At 25.1% G+C, this 21,458-nt stretch overlaps 1 protein-coding gene across 2 annotated transcripts in view; it reads right to left on the bottom strand.

Annotated features, from left to right (window-relative positions):
* Positions 1-20,462, bottom strand: part of LOC129959983 (unconventional myosin-XVIIIa-like) — a 106,987-nt gene extending 86,525 nt beyond the window's left edge. For both annotated transcript variants that reach the window (XM_056072947.1, XM_056072955.1), the window contains exons 1-13: positions 20,199-20,462; positions 12,787-13,846; positions 10,484-10,675; positions 8,905-9,081; positions 8,568-8,778; positions 7,133-7,275; positions 6,874-6,974; positions 6,724-6,784; positions 5,162-5,306; positions 3,496-3,637; positions 3,028-3,126; positions 2,142-2,334; positions 933-1,158 (exon numbers count right to left, since the gene is read on the bottom strand). In XM_056072947.1, the coding sequence (XP_055928922.1) occupies positions 933-1,158; positions 2,142-2,334; positions 3,028-3,126; positions 3,496-3,637; positions 5,162-5,306; positions 6,724-6,784; positions 6,874-6,974; positions 7,133-7,275; positions 8,568-8,778; positions 8,905-9,081; positions 10,484-10,675; positions 12,787-13,836 (2,740 nt within the window). In that variant the 5' untranslated portion in view covers positions 13,837-13,846; positions 20,199-20,462. The remainder of the gene's footprint in view (positions 1-932; positions 1,159-2,141; positions 2,335-3,027; positions 3,127-3,495; positions 3,638-5,161; positions 5,307-6,723; positions 6,785-6,873; positions 6,975-7,132; positions 7,276-8,567; positions 8,779-8,904; positions 9,082-10,483; positions 10,676-12,786; positions 13,847-20,198) is intronic.
* Positions 20,463-21,458: the final 996 nt, after the last annotated feature.

The raw sequence follows: 21,458 nt of genomic DNA, 5'->3' as shown, positions 1-21,458 counted from the left end.
TTAAATTCACGATGAAATGATTAGAATATGGGAATTCGTGAGGCATATAAAAGAGAACATTATTTAAGTTTATTTTCAAAATAATTCATTGTCTATGCCCCTGTAAAAACATTTCAGAAAAATTAAATCTTTTCTAGGAAGTAGTATCCCATATTTTACCAGTAACAGAAACCAATCAGAACAATTGATTTCTGTGAGAACAGGAGTTGATATGAAAGAAAACTGGGCATTCAATATAAAATGAAATGAGAGAAGGTTACAAAAATAAAAAGACAAAGATTGGTGAAGAGATAACCACTCAAAAGTCAGATCCTGACCCACTAGAAGAAATTATGAACTAAGCAGATTGATTACAAGTTGGATCATTAACAGTTCATCAAATGAGTTGTTTGAATGTGTTAAAGATGTAACTACTGATTATTCGGAATATTCGGTCAAAGAAATTTTCATTACATGCTAGCAAACAACAAGTAAAGAAGTTGAAAAGAATAGAACTAGTTTGTTAAAATCTATTTTTTGATGTTATGGTGAAATCCTGGGAAAAAATTTTTTATTTAGCAATTCTCTTGTAGATAATATTATTTGATTAGATTCTTATTGTAATTTGTTAATATCTTTATGTAAATATAGCAGTATTATTATTTTATCAATAAAACATAAGACAAATAAGTTATGTAAATCATAATTTTGATTAAATTTTACATAATTATAGAAAAATATTAATGAAAAATATTTAACATCAATGTCTTAATATTCAACATAGCAAATCAGGTATGGCTAATTAGCAAAATCAGTATATCACATGAGAATGAACAAAAGAAACTAGAAACATTAATATATTTTTTCCAAATTTTATATCGTAATTCTTTACAATAAAAAACAAATGACCAAAATTTATTCATATCCAATTGTTTTAAAATAAATTATTTTACCTTTTCCTGAATAATTTGTGAACAATTTATCCAAAAATGTTTTCTCACTGGCACCAGGAAATAAAGATTCTTCATCCAATAACCACAAGAGGCCTCGTTTACCTATGTCTCTTAAATCGGCAGTAGATGCTCTCATAGCTCCTTGTTGAGGCGCATGATCCATTACATCAATTAAAGGTGCAGGAGTGGAAATATGAAACTCCTCCTTGTTCCACTCAATATTTTCCTATTTTCATAAAATAACATATCTCAAATTCATAAATCTTAATGAGCAATTAAATTTTATCGATCAGCACAGAATCATACATTTCTAAAACTAAAATCTATTGCACGAGATATATATATATATGAATTACACAAAATGAAAAATTCTAAGAATAAGAAATGAATTAATGAACAGGATTACAAATGAATCCCAAATTAAATTTGAATGAAACATTGAATTATTCTTTGAATTTTGAATTACCTTTATATGTAATATATCATATAATTTTTTTGTTTTCTAAAATAAAAATTCAGGCAAATTGAATATTTTGACTTTAGGTCATCAAGTAATTTCCTCCCCCCCCCCCCCCCCCCCCATTCTTCATGTTTATCTCAAAAGCAAAAAATTCATATCAATTTTCACATTTTAGAAATTTTGGCATTCCGCCACAATAATTTTTGAAAACATTACAGTACAAAAATTCATTTATATATCATTTTGAAATTCAAAAAAATTTTTTCCCCAATGGTACTTAATTTTTTTCAATACAAAAAACCAAATATTACATTGTTTCAGAAGATCAAACCTTTTTCATCATTTTATCAAATATTTATATAGCATATTTTATTAAATATTTATATAGTATAATTATGATATTATATAGTGTGATTTTCCTTCATTTCTGAAAGCTAAATAAGAAGGATACTGTTTAATATCTAAATAGTTTCTACAAGATGAATAAGAAAGTGAAGTTACAAAACTATAAAATTAAGTAGGTAAATAAACCAGACAATTATGCTTGCAAAAGCACTATGATATCATGCAACATTTCTAATGAAAACCAATGAAATATATGCAGATTAAAGAAATATAATTTTTTTCCCGTAATCCATGAGAAATTTTTTGCAATTTAAATGGTTTCTATATATACAAAAAGAAAAATTAGTATATTATAGAAATTTTCAAATTATCTTAAAACATACATATATGCAACTATAACCTACCTGTACATATCTCTCTTGCTGAATTAAGAATGTAGAATCGTGAAAATATAATTGTAATCTCTCTTGGCAGTAATTATGGCACAAATCTTCTAATGATGCACCCATTATTCTACCACATGTAGCTGGATTTTGAAATCCAGGGCCATCTAATATATGAATTGAAGCCATGCTACGACCAGCACCATTTATAGCTCTAAATGGTATAAGGGAGAACAAATACAAAATTTAAAATTAAATTTTAGATCATATACTGTAATTTGCTGTCTTGCATATAAAAAACTACAAATCTTTGATGGTAATTTATATTAGAAATTTACAGTCCCTTATTTAGATTACAGTTAAATAAACCAAAACCATAGCTATGCTTCCTTCAGGAATTAAACTTTTTAATGATGTCTTAAAAAGATACTTTTAACTGAAATTGAAAGACTGAATTATTAACTGAACTTTAACTAAAAACTGAAATTTATTTTTAAAAAACTGAAATTTAGTCATTTAATTCCATCTATTGTAAATTGGTGATTTAACAAATCTACCTTGCTTTCTGGCAATCATCAATAGCCAATTCAGGTTAAAAATGAGTGAATTTAAAAAAGTTAGAAAAGTATCCTATTACAGAATTTACATGATAACAAATTTATCCAGCATTAACTTTTCAAAGCTAAAATTTAGCATTTTATAGAATGACAAAAATAAAATCTTAAATGTTTATTCTTATTTATAGAAGTATATATATTCTTATTAATGTATATAAATGTTAATTTTCACTTTCAAAATTCATTTGATCCGTTCTCAGAAACTAAATCCAAATGTTTTTTTTTTTTTTTTAACAAAAGTAAGTATTTATCTTAAGCAATGATAGAAAAAAAATATTACAGAAACTCACCTATTGATAAGATAAATCACAGCACTGAAAACTTCAGTGTATAGACCAGATACCATTGACTGTAAACACTCAATTGCCTCAACAGTACCATCAGAAGATCTAAAAATAATTTTTTAAAACTTTTAACAAATGCTTATTAAATATGATCTGACACTCTTTAGAGATGTAAAACATTTATATCTGCTCTATTTTTTTATATACATATTTAAAATATTTCCTAAAAATTAAATCATATTCTTTAAAAATGACAAGTTTAAAAAAAAAAAAGGCTAAATTTGTTTGTTTACATTTTGAAAGATATTATTTTTAAATAATTATGAATAGCCACTAATAACTACTAAATTAAAATAGCCACATAACTATGTTATAACTGAGATGTCCCAATGTTTTTCAATAAAATCAAATTAGAAATGTTAAAATGCCTTTATAAAACAACTTAAAAACTAATAGTTTGTGAAAACGAAATACCTAGGTGAAATTTTTCCTGAAATAGGTCCACTGTGATCAGCAGCAAATATAGATTTTGCAAGATCTTCAACAGAACATCCTAGCAATGATGCTGCTTTCTGTGCACTTTGAGGTCTCAAAAATTGCAAACGCCCATTGCTTCCTGTATACAAAAAAAAAAAAAAAAAAAAGAATAACTTGTATTTTGCATAACATGAATACCTTTAAAATCTGGATTTATCCATTACCTATAATAATCATTCCGAAATGATAATTCAAATTATTATTTATCATTTATGTTCCAATTTAAATAGAACTTAACAATTACCTTAAAATTTTAAGTTAAAATGAGATTCAATGAGGTTTTTTCAATTGTATTTTCATTCAATTTTATAAAATGTTTACCTAAGCTGTATCACCCTCTTTTTAAAACACGACTGTTACAATGATGTTCAATATTATACATTTAAACGTACAAATGAGTAAATAGTTCAGATATTATATGTTTTTGTAACAATGCAATTTCAAAAGCAATTTTTTTTTTCAAAATTAATTTCTAAAAAGTCATAATTGAATTTTTTGATTCCTTAATTGCAAAATTATAGCAAAATAATGGATAGCTTCTATTTTAATGTAAAAAATGATTCAAATAATGATTAAATTTCCTTTCTTGACAAAATAATTTCCTTTTCTTGACTGATACAGAATAACATTACTTGCAATTCGTTATTATTTACATTGGTCATAAAAATTCATGGATAATCTCAAAAATTAAACTCATTGTCTTTAGTTTTAGATCAACACCTAACAAATTCAAATAATTAACATTAACAAATGATTTAGCATTTATTTTGTTAATTACTTGAAATTAAATATAAAATAATTTTCTGAGTAAAGGTTAGTGAATAAAATATATAATTTAATATTGTGATGTCAAATGATGCCTAATAAAATCCATATGTGTGTGTTGCTTCACATGATTGGAAAAGGTAAATAAATTTCATTATATATAATTAATGTACCAAATAAGTAAAGGATGAAAGTGTGAGATAATTGGTGGACTTAAAGAGGAATAAATAGGCATTGTTCAAAATCTGAATATTTGGAGAAAATTGGGCCATTTTTAAGTAGTCAATCAATTAGTGAGTAGTGTGAAATATTACTCTAGGTTAAATATATATAAAAATTATATCTACATATGAAAACTTTTTTCTGTTACAATGAAGAAACAATGAAATGACAATAAAAAACTTATAGCAAATAGTTTAATTAATCCACAAAAGCTAAAAACAACACTTTCAGAAGAATGGAAAATATTTGTACAAAACCTGATTAACTCATTTGTAAATTCTGTGAAATCTAAATTTGAGGCATGCTTTTGTCAGAGTTTACCATATATCATATTAAAAAAAGATTTGCAAAATATGACAGATCAGTTTGCCATCATTCTTAAATTTCTAAAAATCTAACTTTTAATTTCAACACTTTGAAAATCATTTGTTAAGCATTAAATATACTATATTAAATTACACTTTTAGACAAATTAATCTTAATCATTTTTTCATATGCAACATAATATTTTTCTTTTTAAATATTATTTAATTTTAAAATTTAATTAACTTTAATTTTTTTAATTAATTTTTCATCAATAATAGAAATACTTTATGTTTATGATAATGAAACATACCTTTGCAAGCACTAGATACACCAAGGTGATATATGGCTGCTAAGACATACCATATAGCCTTTGATTCACTTTCCTGAATTCCTAAAGTTTGGAATGCAGCAGAAATATTATCCCATGACAAGCATGCACGACGTTGATCTTCATCCTAATTTGAAATAAAATGTGTTTCTTAAATGCTAAGAGGCATCACAGAAAAACTTTGCATTCTATTCAAATAGAATGTAAAGAAAAGATGGTGCAATATTTATAAATAATATAAGAAAAACCTTCAATATAATGCATATAGATTCTGAACTACATTTACTTCATAAGATATATTTAAAATATTATAATGCCATAAAAATATATTCTACTTTAAACATTTAATGAAAACAAAATGAGCTATTAAGTAAGCGGAGAAAAAAGGAAAATAGTAGCTACAAAACTTCTTCAACGAATGATATAAAAATGCCCATTAAGTGTAAAAGTTCAGAATATATATATTGCTTATTTTTTGAGAAACAATATTCTATTATTCTGAAGTTCCACAATGCAATCAATACCTCCCAATCAATACATAATTTTTTTTCTGATTTATATAATAGAAATTTTATTGTGTGTTCAAGAATAATAAAAAGAAAAAATATTTTTATTTCACAAAACATATACATAATTGGCAGTTAATATAAAAAAAGAGAGTGTAATATTTCTTTCATTTCTGAAAGATGTTTAATTGTTTTCTTTATCTAAAAAATTAAATATTAAAAGGATACCATAAAATATCCTAGAAAAGTTAATAATTTCTTTTTGCAAGAAAAAGAGAATAAAAAAAGAAATCTCTTTACATTTTTTAATTAATTCCAAAAAATGAGTATTGTTTTAAACTAAGCTGATTTCTTATAAATATAGCTTATAGACATATTACCAGCACTTTAACATATGTAAACATACAAGAACATGTTTAAGTTTTAAACTTGCTTTGTTTATTAAAATGAATAAAGTAAAAACTCATCATGATAATCAGTTATTTTTAATATTCCAAGAATGCTGATTTTAAACTACTCAAAATTGACTCAGAAAAATCTTCCTCTTCTTAGCAAAGTTAGCCTTTGTAAATATGCACAAAAAATATCAAATTATAAATTGGTAAGAAAACATTGAATTAAGCTTTGCTTTCTTTTATAAAACAAATAATTTTCCAAAATAAATTAATGTACTGCCTTCATTGTGAGATTTTCATTTCTACAGAAATAACATCACAGATGCATCTCAAGCAAAAAAAAAAAAAAAAAGGTATTGAGCAAAAAGAATAAAAGCATAAAAATGCTTTTAATTCAGACATAAAACATTCTTATTTTCAATCCCTCAAGTTTTTAATACAAAAGAAGTCAGTAACAAAAATGCAAGAGTAACTCAATAACAATTTAGACAGAATTACCAATATAAAATTAATTATTCAAATGCACATAATAAAAATAATATTTAAATATTTCAACAAATAAACTTATACTCCAGGAGATATTATAACATTAGAATAAGTAAATGTTTTTATCTGTCAATTAAGACAGAAAATATCTACTTACTTTTTGTAAAGGAGTCATAAATAAATTAGGATCTTGTAAGTTTTCAAAATGCAGTTCCTTTCTATATATAAAAAGAAAACATTATAAATAAGAGATCTCCATTTACTTAAGATAACAACAAAAAAAAAAGTACCTAAAACATTAGCTTACCTCAGATTTGTATCAGCTGCAGCTAAAAGATAATAGAATACATGAAAATTTGGTTCACCTTCAGGTCGACGACAAACTCTTGACTTTTCCAACATATATGCCTAAAAAATATAATTTCATTTTATAAAAAGAATACTATTTATCAATAAACAGATCATGGTTCAAATCAACTGTATTTTTCATCTGAATATATATAATTCAAATACACAACATATTCAAAATGTGGAAATTCATTAAACACAAAATCAATTTTGGTTACCTGAACAGAAGCAGAAATTATTTGTCCAGAATGATCTAAATCAACTGAAAATAACTGAGTAAACCGGGTTGCATTAGAATTCATTACTGTCCGACAATTTCCAAACGCTTCAAGCAATGTTGAAACAGCATTCAGTTTTTCACCTATCAATTAGAAAGAAAACATGAATTGTAATACAGAAAAATCTGCGTCTATCTCTATGAAATCAATGAGAATATTTTACATTATTTAACTTTAAAAAATTCAAATACATCTGCCATTTTTAAAAAAATAATGACAATTGAAATATCTGTGCTTTTATACATGATCATGTTGTATATGTACTAATATGCCTTGAAACAAATTATATCTGATAGCATTCACATAAATGCATACATAGCAACTTATCAAAAGTTATTATAATGACTATTAATAACTATTTCAAATCTGAATAAAAAGAAAATACCTAAAACATTCTACAATTTTTGGAAAAATAATCCCTTGTGTGTGTGTGGGTGGTGGTGGGGGGAAGCCTTTAAAATTGTTTGAATACTATACAGATTTTTAAAATACTTTCTTTACTGAAGACTTGACAAAGAAATTAAATATTGTTAATGCAAAACTATAGAAAATTTGCAATGGCATGATGCTTAATAAATACTGGAAATTCATATTCAAGCAACAAAGTTTACAAAAAAAAACAGGTAAACCAAAAGATATTCTGTAAACGGAAGAAATTATTTTTATGAATTAAAAGAAAGTAGTATTTTAAGGAAGTATAAATACTTCCTCAAAATAAGGATATATTTTGCCATTTAAAATGTAATATTTCCTACAAGTTACCTAAATTCGTTTAATATATTATTATTAAATGAAATCAACAAAATTAAATTACTAACTTCTCTTGTTAAATATAATTATAAAAAACCTAAAACTTCTCAAATTTTATTTAAAAAACAATTATAATTATAACAACTTCATAGAATCTTAATTATCAAAAAATATAAAATTGTGTCTTTAGATACACTATTTTCAATACTTTTCAAAAATCTTGTGATCTCAATCCTAGTAAAGCCTGCAATTACTATTTTTATCCACATTATATCATTTTTATTTACTTAAAAACGATTTTTCTACTTAATTTTTTTACTGAAAACCTTTCAAACAAAGAATTATTCAGGAAATATATATATACTAAAATTGATTAAATAAGCTAAAAAGAGTTTAATTATTAAAATGATGTTAAAAAAATTCTATAAATTATTACATATGGACTCATTTTACTTATAATGTAAAATTAACATAAAACTAACTGGATTTTTTTTTATATAACAGTTTAAGTATGACTGAAAGTAAACATTTAAACATTGTTAGTAAGTTAAGCCTAAATTGATAGAAATATACAAGCAAAATTCATTAAAATCTTGATAAACTTTAAGACTACAAAAGTCAATACCAGTTAAAACTTGCTTCGAAGAACCAGCTATGACAACCAAATATTGAAGTATATGTCGCAAACATGTGGATTTCCCACTACCACTTCTTCCTTGCAGCACAATGGATTGGTCTTTCCGAGTTCTCAAAAGATTATTGAACGCTGACTGAGCAACTGCATAAACATGTGGAGGCATATCATCATCTCTACAGCTCTTAAACGTCCTCATAACCTACAAGCATAAATATAGAAAAAAAAATATGTTAAGCAATAAAATTGAAAATTCTAAAAATTACTAACCCAAGATTAATTAAGAATAAATACATAATATAAACAAGTTATTGAAGTAATTTATTACCTTTTCAGAATATGCTGCAAGAGGCTGCAGTGGATTGAGAACAAGAAGATTGTTCCCAGCATATGTATATATTAATTGAGAACAATACCTTTGACGCAATACATGCAATACACTACTTTCATTTACATGTCGCAAATAGGCAACATTTTCAATGAAATCAAACTGTGGAAGATTTGCCTGTAAAATTAATTGAAAAATTGTCATTATGCATAAAGAATGAAAATAAATATGGAAAAAATTATAATGTCTTTTCTATTTATTATTTTTATATTTTGCTTTATATGAAAATTACAATTTAGGAGAAAAGATACATAACAGATATTTATCTTTAAAAAAAATTTGATCTGCTAAAAAGAGGCACAGTTCAAAAAGATGCCTATTATTAGACAAAAAAATTTTTAAGTAGATGGTTTTAAAAATTATTAATAAACAATAAGAATATAAAAAGTAAAACTGAAGATCTTGAAAACATCTCTGTGTAAAATATATATTTCTCAACTTTCTTTAATGAAAATTAATTCATAAATATCAGTTTATTTTTTGAAGAACAGATTGCTTCTGTCTTTATCCTGAATATTCAAAAGTTAAAATAAGAAATTAATTCAATTTTTGAAAAATATCTTCAAAAAAGAAAATTATATGAAGAGGATTCTGTCTCTCTCTCTTTCTACTTAATCAGAGAGAAATTGCTATTTCTACGTAATATTGTACATCATAGAAAACTATTTTAAGTAACTATTTTAATATTTTATAACAGATTCAAAAGAAATTCCAAAACACAATGTATCACAAATTGCATTTTATTTTTTAACAGCAGTTTTCTTTTTTTTTTTTTTTTTTTTTTTTTTTTGTTAAGTAATAACTAAGACACTTTATCTATCTGACAATGTAGTATAATACTAAAAATATCAAAAACAACAAAATTAGATTAATGATAATTTACTTTGAGATACAAAATTGGACCGAATGATTTTACTTCAATATTTTATTTTTAAATATAGTAAAATTTCGAAAAGTCAGAAAAATAAAAAGAAAATATTATAATAAATGTAATATGTACAATTTAAAATAAGCTTAATGCAATGCATTTTTACAAAGTGAATTATTTTGTAAAATTATCTGTTTGGCTTGTTATTTTATCATAGAATGAATAGATAAAGCATAATTATATAATTATCACACTGACATATTTTTCTACAAGCTTAAAGAGCTTTTTTTAAATAATCCTAAGTACTTCATAACTTAATTTCTATAAAGATTCTTCAAATTATATTTAGACATGTCAGATATGAAGCATAGATAAAAATGCAGTATTTATATGCTAAATTTGCCCATTAAAAATAATTTTCTAAATAAAATGTTTTATTAAATTATTTTTAATAGTACATTATGACATCAGAGACCAAAAAAAGTCAGAAAAAATAATACTTTTTACAAAAAATGCAAATAACCTGTTTTAAAAAATTTCCATTACATTAATATATATATATATATATGTATTTAACTTGATCTTGGAGCAAATAATATATATTTTTAATAAATATAATAAATATTTTATGAAAATGAATAAAAAAATTACCTTTTCTACATCTTCTTCATTAACTTCCAATACATCTTCACTAAATTCTGTTTTGACACGTATTTTTCCTTCCTGAGATGCAGAACCTAATTTGACTAGATGAGCTGCAGAGAAACCACCTTTGTGTACTATCCATACCATGTCTTTCGACAGCCATGCTTTTTCACGTTCTACCTCTTCTTCAGTTCTGGCCTAAATAAAAAAATATTTAATATAAAAAAAAAGTTTTTTTTAATTTGGATGTTTTAAAATTTTACTAAAATGGAACAAGAAAAATTAAAAAACTTAGGTAATTTCCAATATTTTGATAGCAGTTGCTAAAAAGTGCAAATGTTAGTACAAAATAGCATGTTCCTATTTCCTGAAGTAGTTTTAATCACCAAATGCAATAATTTCATGCTGTTAAATCATCACCCACAACAAAAAAATGCAACATAAGATTGCAACATCCATCACATTTGATATTCATTGTGGCTAATTTTGAGTAAAAGCAAAAGTGCCAAACTATTTTTAATCTAAAATCTTTCAGTGAACTAACATATCAGAAGCTTTTATAATTTTGTATTTTTCAAAATTCTATTCCAAAATAATATTAGTTCAATTACATACTACTTAAAAGCTTATCGCACTTAAACATATATAAAAATGTTAATTATATAATAAAAAACATTCAATTACATTTCATGCCTACAAATAATTACCAGCATCCATTTTTACCAATATGGGAGAGAAAACAAAGTAAAGGAGAAGCAAAATAAATAGGTATAAATGTTAAATAGATGAGAGTATCATTTTAACTGTACATAAATTTCAAATTCTCATATTTCCCTTATACTCTTCGTAATTTCTAGTTTAGATATTTATTTTCTTAATTATTTAAGATTTTCATTGATATCAGTTCTATTCAGATTATTTGAATAAAGCTGGTATATTATAAAAAATAGAAATAACAATTAATAAAATCAGTAAAATGTAGACAATTTTAACCAATTTCAGAAAATAAAATTATTGAAAAAATTTTAAGGCAATAGTATCTATGAACATTTTTATAATTGTAGCAACAGATCAAAACTTGTATTATAGATATAAATCACAACTTACAGTAAATATGTTAAAAATAAAAGAACCAGAAGATTTCCTAAGAATGCAACTAATAAATTCTATAGAAAAAGCTATAATTTTCAAAAAAGAAAAAAAAATGACTACTTCTGTTTTAACAGCATTCCTGCAATTAATTGCCAAATATTTCATTTAGTCTGTTAACTATGTTCATCAATAAAATGTACCTAAGCTTAAAGTTTGCAAGTGGCATCCGTTTAATATATAACCACACACACAAAATAAAATGTTGAATGTGGGTATATAATTATATAACAATTTGAAATGATTTTTATTTTTTTCCAGCAATCGAAACAATTACACAAAAAGAATCCTACTATAAATCTACATGCTTAAAAAATTTAATAAAATTAAAGAATAAGTCCTACCAGCCTTAAACATTAGACCACTTTTGCCAATTTTCATTCTGTGTGAAGTTCATAACTCCTAGCAAGAACATGAATGGTTACTACACACTTTTCTTACCAGTCTATTTTGTAGAGAAATCTCAAAAACACTTATTTCATTGTATATTTCAACGGGAGAAAACTTTGACAATCTCCCAATTATAAAAATTGGTCCGATTTCACACGTTATATTATGTCTGAAAGCGTATAATCAGATACTTCATCAATAGTCACTTTCCCACAAATGCCCGCAATTTCAAGATATGTTTGCAAACTAAAACTTTGACAGAATCTCCAGTCTAAACATATGGATAGATCTTGCCATAGCTAATCAATTAGAATGCTCAATGTTTATTGGGCAACAACATAAGTCTATTTCATATGATAAAATAAAATTCAATAATTTCACTAATTAAATTATTAGGGATGGGTGAACACCTGCTTACCTTACACAGCTAATTTAATATAAATATTAATATTGTAATGTAGAATAAAATATACCAGAAATAAACAACTAACTGAAAATAAAATACTTTTTCCTTTAGGTAACAGTAATTGTTAAGCATAATTTTTTAGTGCAAAATATCACAGATAGCATAAAATTTATCAAGTACATACAAGTGCTTCAAGTATAGTAAGCTTATACTACTGCAACATTAGTGCAGTAGTTACTTAATATAAAAGTAGTAAAAGTTTCATTACATAAATTTAAGGCTTTAGATATATTCAGCTGCTGTTCAATTAATAAAAAAATGTCAAAAATTATGTATATTTTGAAATATGTATGCTTGTTCTTACCATGGCTCGGAATCTAGAATCACTGGTTGGAGACAAAGCTCCAGATTTTACTGTATGTTCTGAAGATTCAGTGGGCTGATTATCACAGTTGCATCTTTTTGTAAGTTCTCTTAATTCTGGAACGGTTTGAACTTTTAAAATCACGCTATCCCCTGATGAGCATATAAGTTCAATTATTTCTTCCCTTGGTTTATTCTCTACACATACATCATTTACTTGTAGAAGCTTGTCTCCAGGTAGCAAACCAGTCAAATTTTTTGCTCCAACACTACTGGGTTCAGCAAAAACAATAGTCTGCCGTAATTCAACATCAGGAGATCGTCGTTCCAAGATAACAGCTCGCCTAAGAGCAAATCCAAAGTCACCAGAGGGTTGCCTTTTGATAGTTAAAGTTCTAATAGGAGGAGCAGGCAAAGATGTAACAGGTGGTAATCTAAGATTTGAAGCATATGATTTCCACCGAATGCCATAACCACCTTGTTCTCCTGGAGGTACTTGAGATGGTGGTGCTGATGGCACACTTGGCTTTGCTGGTGTTGCTGTCAAAGAACTTTCACTGACAGGAAGATTCATTTGCTCCATAAGAGCCATCACCTCATTTGTTAAACTAACATTACCTAAATGCAAGGAAGCCATGGAATAAGTACTACCTTGAGGAGATGGTGTTGTTTCAACATTACCACTAGCTTGATTAGGCTTGACAAGTAAAGTAGGTTTTTTAGGAATAGGAGGAGGTTTTCTTGATGGACTTCCAGATTTGTTTGGATCCAGATTTGAATTGGTACTTCCAGAGGGACTTGAATCTTGATGGGAGCTGAGGCTGTAATCACTCCCATTGCTACGTTTGTCAGCGGCTTCTGCCTGATCTTTGGAATGGGATGATCGAGGGGTGTTAAAACTTCTTCTCACTTCATCTAAGCGTTTCAATTCATCAGGAGTTAAACTTTCTTTTTCTAAAGTGGATTTGCGATCCTTACGATCTTTTTTATCTTTCTTTTTCTTATCATCTTTTTCCTTCTCTTTATCCTTACTTTTAGACCATCGAAACATAGTGTAATATCTAAAAAAGTTTTAAAAAATAAGTTACAATATGAAAATATTAATCACTAACTAAAATAAATACTAAACTATAACAAAATTATGCTTAATTTAAATAATCTCATTCCTTTTTCTTTGTTTTAAAATTAAGACATACCTAAATGTCTAAATATAAAATTAATTAATATGCATTAATGCAGCATTCACTAAAATGTTATATGTTATCACTCTAAAGTAGAAATAAGAATAAAATTTTAACTTTTAATTAACTATAATAATCTTTCATTTTTTTTTATCATGAATTTGAATTTAAAAGATAGCATTTAAAATCAGACTTTTTAAAACTTTTTTCACTCATGATCCTTTTTTGAATGGGGGGATGCTGTGACCTTGTACCTGAAAAACTCTAATCTTGCAATATGAAATAGAAGCATAAGTTAATTTCAAATGAAACATTATGTTAAAAAGTTCCAGATAATTGTATCTTAGAAAACCTTTTAAATTAAAATAATTCATTCAGAAAATTTTATTTACAAATATTGAGGAATCTGAATGAAGGGTGTGTTTGTAAGAGATATATCCTCAATATTTTTTCATGCACTTTAGAATTTAAGAAACCCAGATCTAAAAATATATTTATAACATATAACTTTTTTAAGAATAAATAAAATCTTGCACAATGGAATATTTTAAACATACCACAGAAAATAACATTTTCTAGACATTTTTACTTTCTTTTATAGCAACTTATAGCAACATATAAAGGAAAAGTTAATTATAATATGCATAATTTAGTATTAAAAAAGGATATAAATGAAAGAGTGGAAAATAATGCTTTATATGAATAAAATTTAAGCTTCCTTCAGCAAATGCTTGACTAAAAGTTAATTTTGTTATTTCATCACTACTAGTCAAGGTAACATCTGAAGAGTTTTACTAACTTCAGTGAAAATGAAAATAAATTTTGTTTATTAAAATTTTTTATTATTTTTGTTAAAAATATGTTTGGAAAATATTGCATTGAATACAAAGAATTTCAGATATATACAAGGATTATTAAATGCTCCATGCAGAAACAAACTTAAGTTTGGCATACAAATATATATTTCAAAATTTTTCTTCCTGATTTTTTCCATCAGAATAGCTTATACTTTAAAACACAGATATTTGAAAAAGATTCCACATCAGAAAACCAATAACAGCATCTAATTAATATTCAATAAAATAAAGCTTAATAATCTTTTTCTGGAAAATTTTTATCTTCCAAAATATTGATTTCCTAGGAAAGTCATTACTAATTGATTTGTAATTTAGAAATAAAAAATAATTGATATTTTTGAAATAAAAAATAACTTCTTTTCTTACGTAAATATTAAAACTATATATAGGAATTAAAAAAAACTGTTAAAAAATAATAAAAAAATTATTACTGCATAATAAATAATAATTATAAATTATCCTCAAAATGCATTTATAAATTACCCTCAATCCACATAACAAAATACAATACAAAAATTAACAAAATATTGTTCATTGCATAAATAAATATAAACAAGATATTAGACATAAATATCTTTAATAATTTTAAACAAATTGAAGATACAATAGTTAATGAAATTCCAATTAGCCATTTGTTCAAGTGAAAATATATATTACACACTCTAACTTGATTCAGAGAATTGCAGAATATCGAATGTTTCTTTATAAACAAAAAATGGTATCACCCCCATTACCCATAAATTATTTACACACACACACACAAAAAAAAAAAAAAAAAAAAAAAACAGATGGGAGAGGGCAAGGAAAAAAAAAATAAAGGAAAATGTTATAGAGCACTAGTATTAGAAATATGCTATTATTAAAATTTAAACGCTATTTTTAAGTAAAATGTCCTTCAGCATTAGGAAGTATTAAAAGCATTATTAAAAACTTGCTAAAGGATGTAAAATGGTTTTAAATTTTATGTCATAACTTCAAATTATATAATCTTAAAATTCAAAAAACTGTCTTTCCAACAACATCAATTTTAATTTCGCACAAGTATTTCTCAAATTTTAACCAATTTTTCAAAATTAATTTGTCTTATTTGAAACAATTCACTTTACTGAAATATTAAATCCATTTTACAGTTTGATTGCATTTATTAATCATAGATTTAAGCCAATAATGTATGAGTAATAGATATTAATGATATGTTAAAAGTAAAACTGTTTTCTTTGGATATTTTCACTATTGTTTTTATTTTGTAATGTAAGCACTTTTTAAGATGTAAATACAGTAATTTGCCTTTAGTTACTGCCTTTTAAAACTGTTACAATCTCTTACATTGTTTTACTTAATTTTTTTCTTATATTTTAAATTCAAAATAATTTCAAATTTATAATATATTTATGAAAATCAATCACATGTCTATTTAATTACCCTTTTTTAGCTTGAATTCAGTGAAAAAAAGTTTACTTCATTTGGTAAATTTATTAGTTTTTAATAAATTATAATATATTTCCTTGGAATGGCTTTGAAGTTGTATTTTCTAAAATATGTCAATGGATGCTTACGTCTAGCTTTGTGTTTCCTATCTAAAAATTTGATATCTTCATAAAATCAATTGCTGAAAGATTTTTCCTCCTTATTAGGCATTATTGTCATATCATTAAGGTTCAAAATGCAAATACTGTATTTAATATTTAAGAAAATTTGAATATTATATATTCCAAAATGTATTCCAAAACCAAAATAACTAAATAAACATGATCACAACTCTTTTTTAAAAAATATGAAAATTTTCATGCATATTTGCATTTGGTTGCAACTTGCTCCATGAAAATTTACAAAACATTTATAATTATAGGTTTTTTTACTAGCACTTGATATTAAGATATCTATGTATGAATGTCTATACATCAAGAATGAAATCAATGAAGTATTAAGTATTTGATATGAAAAAACTTTGAAATTGTCTTCTTTCAATATTATAAATCTCCTAGTTTATTTAATTTATCAGGATCAATCTAGAAATTTCATATTTCTTCCAAGAATAAACATATTTTGCTAAATGTTAGAGGCAGAAAACCAAAAAAATCTATAGATATATATGCCAAATGATAAAATTAAGAATTTAGTTTATCCATAATTTTCAAATAATAAGAGGATTGATAAATTAAAAGAAATTTGAAAACTGCTGAATACAATAATAATTGTTTTTGTTTTTTCTTTATACATCTAAACAAATAAATGCAGATAGAATCATGGGCAATGTTTTAATATAAATAATAATGTGTCTAATATAAATATATATAAAATGAAATAACACATTAAAAGAAATAAAATTATAAATAATTTATATGTGATTCAAATTGTCAGAAGAAATACTCCAGATTTAGAAACTCAGTTTTAAAATAAAAATTTATTTGCAACTGGTGCATTTTCTTGGTATAGAAATCTAGATAGATAATTCCAGAATAGATAATTTATCTTTCACAAGTGATCATGATCCAATTAAGCAAAAACTATTTACTGATTCCAAAAGAGAATATTAAAATATTTATTATATCATAGTACTATTCCTGCTTCAATTCATGTAACTCATTCAGTAATTTTAAAAGAATTGCATATAAATTTTGATTTTCTTCATATAAAAATAAAATGTCAGGAATCTATATATAAATGTGTGGATATTTTAAATTTCAATCAGGTTATTAGATCAGTAAGATGGCTATACGGATATGTCCATTTTCTTATGTAAGTAGAATAGCAGATCTCAATACAAAAATTAAATAAAAAAAAATAATGTGTACTAAGGTGGGGAGGGGGGGGGGGAATCTTAATCCAGAATCAAATAGATAATTTGTCAGAATTTTGTGAATGCAAAGAAAACTTTCTTGCAAATGAAATTAGAATTGGTGAAATAATATGTTAATGCTTTAGATAAAAGTATTGATTGTTTTCAATATTTTGTTGATGTTTAAACACATTAATTGGGAATTAAAATTAAAAAGGTATATTTGTCAGCCTAGATAAAAGATAGTCAATGAAATATATATAAAAAAAATCTGGAAAAAAATGAAGTTGAAACTAATCTCTGCATTTTTCTCAATTAATGACATCACTCAAAAGCAAATTATACAAATTCTAACTATACAATGTGACACAACATGGCTCTTGTTGCAATAAACATCATAAAGCCAACAACATGATTATGCAATGACAATAAAAAAAATTATCAAAACTTTAAAGAAGATTTATAATATTGAGCGTAATATACTTTTTGCATTCCTGTCTTCAATATTTTACAGAAAAGTTTGATATTCTGAAAAATAAACAGTGACAGATTTCACCAAGATTATAAAATATATGACAAAAAAACATATCAAAGACACCAGCATGTGAATATGATGGCAGATAGCTTACTAATAATGGTTTTTGGCCTTCTATTGAGACATTGAACCAATTTCAAAATCTAAAAAACAAATATTTTTTTGAAATCACAATATATTAACTTTGTCTGATTTCTATTTAAATATATATCTGAATATTATTATTTATATGATTTTCTCAAACATTTATTTTCTAAATAAATTTTGTTAATATGTGAATATTTGATTTAATGTAAGGGGAAGCATTTTTTGAAAAGTACCATCTTTGAAATTTTTAGTTTCACAATTGCAAAAAATTCATACATGATATAGAAAAATGTATAATATTTATAAGTAAAGAAATATTATACACTTTACATAAATTTTTACAAGCTCTAGACAAAAAGTTAAATCTTTTAGACCTGTGTAATCAATCAATATAAAATAAAAATACTGAAAAAAGAATTTAAAAGAAATTTTTATATTACTTTATTTTATATTAGGAATATCTAAAATACTTGATATACTAAATTATAACATTATTCAATAAGTAGAAGCCACATAATAATAATTTTACATCAAAATGCAATTAATAAATTTTAAAAAATTGAAATAAAAATATTTAAATTAGAATTCTTCAATTAATTTTATTCAACTACCCTAAAGAGATAAATTAGTTTTAAATATGTATCACACTGGCATATCAAATCAAAAAGCAAGTAGATAAATTAGTGAACAGACCACACCCACAATGTGGTAAAATTTAAAACATTTACAAAAGAATTATAAAATCAACACTTAATTAGGAATAAAACTTGAAAACCTATTTTTAATATAAACTACAAATTTCATCCATTAGTAACAATTTCACTTTTTTAAATATACATGCAAAAAATTTGAACCAGCATTCCATACGAAAAAGTCGAATAAGTAAAATGCCAGGAAGCTGTAGAAATTAATGGTTAAACAGCAGGTGAAATAAAACACAAAATGTATGAATTAAAAAAAAAAAAAAAAAGACGAAAAATTTACTATTTGATACCTAAACATAACTCATAATAAAATATTTACAAAGAATTTATAAATCCTAAAAAGTGCCAAATACAAGCAATATAAAGTTTCCTGCAAATGTATATATATTTTTTTTAATTAACCATATAAGATTCCTTATATAACTTCTAACATACTTTATAAAATAAAAACATATTACTACATTTGGCATTTATTCTTTAATTATTTACTTAAAATATAATTTATTACTTAAATTCAAATTAATAGCTCTGAAAATAAAATTTTATATTAATTTTTAATCAATTAGTCAGTCAATTATATATTTAATTTATGAAGAAGACATTATAAATAATCTTATATTGTTTCAAACAGGAATTTTTATATATAAAATCCATATATCATAAAATATTTGAATAAATTTATAAATCAATAATTTGCTACAACATCAGTGAGGAATCAAACATTTAATGCAACTTTGTAAAATATCCAAATATATGTATCATATATTCTAAACATGTACTTATGTAACTGTGCTAAAAATTCTCAATATACCACATCAGAAATAAATATTCAAAATATTTTTATTATTGAAATGCTGCATAGATCAATAAACAATGAACTAATAATAAAAATCAATTGTCTAAATTTAATACTGCCTATAAGACATTGATAGGCTATGGAAAATACAGACCACTCAAAACATATCAAATTATATTAGACATTTTGATTACAGTATCCTATCTCCAAAATTCATTAATACCTCTTTAATATTTCGAAAAATTAGATGACAGTTTAATTACTTCTGTCAAAAGGAAATAAAAAATATTTTTTCAGTTCATAGATTTTTTTTAATAGATCCTATTTTGTGATAACTTGACTTATGTAGAGTTAAACACATCTACTCTAATTTTTTTTTTTAAAAAATCAGTTTATTCTAGAGGATTGAGAAAAAAATACAAATATATGATATAATAAATAAAAAGTCATATGATATTTTAAATACTACATTACCTGGATGTATAACTAAATACTTTATTTATTACAAATTTTTAGATGCATAGTGATGATGAAGCATGCTTTTCAAAACTACCGCACATTCGAGCACCCTAAAACATTTAGCTAACAGCAGTTGATAAATTGTTTATTGTATGCACACATTTTCTGACAACAATATTCACTATTTCGTTTTTTATTTATGTGTGAATAAATTTGTCTCGTAAAATGTCAAAATACTACTCGAAGAGATTGCTGAAGGTACGTCACATCCGTCACACCTGCATGTCATCAAATCATAAGCTAAGTTCTGGTTTCACTTCATTTGCTGCCGAAAAATCAATCATTTCACATTATTTTCTTATTTAAAAGTATGACCACGCCCTTTGTTTTTATTTCATTTCATTAAAGCTTTCATTTTTCAGTTGTTAATTATACTAATAAATTAGCTTGTATTAAAGATTAATTATTCAACTGTCGATATTTTTATCCACAACGGAAATTAAAAGGAACAAAGTCCAACCATGTGATTTGTTGGGAAAAACGGTGACAAAGAAAAATTATCAATCAGCTTCAAATATGTTAAAATAAATAGTTTTTAAAAGTTAAACAACTTATAAATTCTGCTTATGTAACAATTTTAAAAGTCCTTGTAGTTTCATGGAAAAAATGGCAATTTTGTAATATTAATAACAAGTTGGAATGAAATTTAAGCCAATAGTGTAACGTTGGATGGAAAAAGGTAGGTATTAATGCCTTTGGGTGCTATGCAGATAAAATCTTAGAGCGATTATATCATTTTTTTTTCCAATCCAGTTCTGAGAGAGAAACAAAAAAAAAATAATAATAGCAATGCATTATGGGAAATTTCCACTTGCTACACCCATATTTCTAGCATTCCAACAAAATGGGATGTAACACAAATAACGGAATTAAAGAATCATTCAAATGAAAGTTTAAAAAAAAAAAATCTTTCCGCGTGCAGCTTTGTGGAGATTGCATTCCCGAGGACAGAACCCGCGACGTTAGGGTCCGTAATTGCACAACATAACCACTAGACAAAAGTGACTACCCCCAGTTCGGAGACTGTTAACTGGCTTATGAAGCTACCACCACAATACACCCCCACCAGTAAGTTGGCGGAGAGACGAACGATATTATCGCACCAAGCGTTATGGTGAGAGTGTGTGAGTTGTTGCTGTTAAGTGGTGATGTTGGCTGTTGCGTCAAGTGAATCTGACGACTTTGTTGGTTGCTGCGTCAAGTGTGTCTGGCAAC

Source organism: Argiope bruennichi, chromosome 2, assembly GCF_947563725.1.
Source record: "Argiope bruennichi chromosome 2, qqArgBrue1.1, whole genome shotgun sequence".
In the NCBI taxonomy this organism is placed as follows: Eukaryota; Metazoa; Arthropoda; class Arachnida; order Araneae; family Araneidae; genus Argiope; species Argiope bruennichi.
Note: the sequence above shows the minus strand (reverse complement) of the source record. Positions and strands in the feature narration are given on the sequence as shown.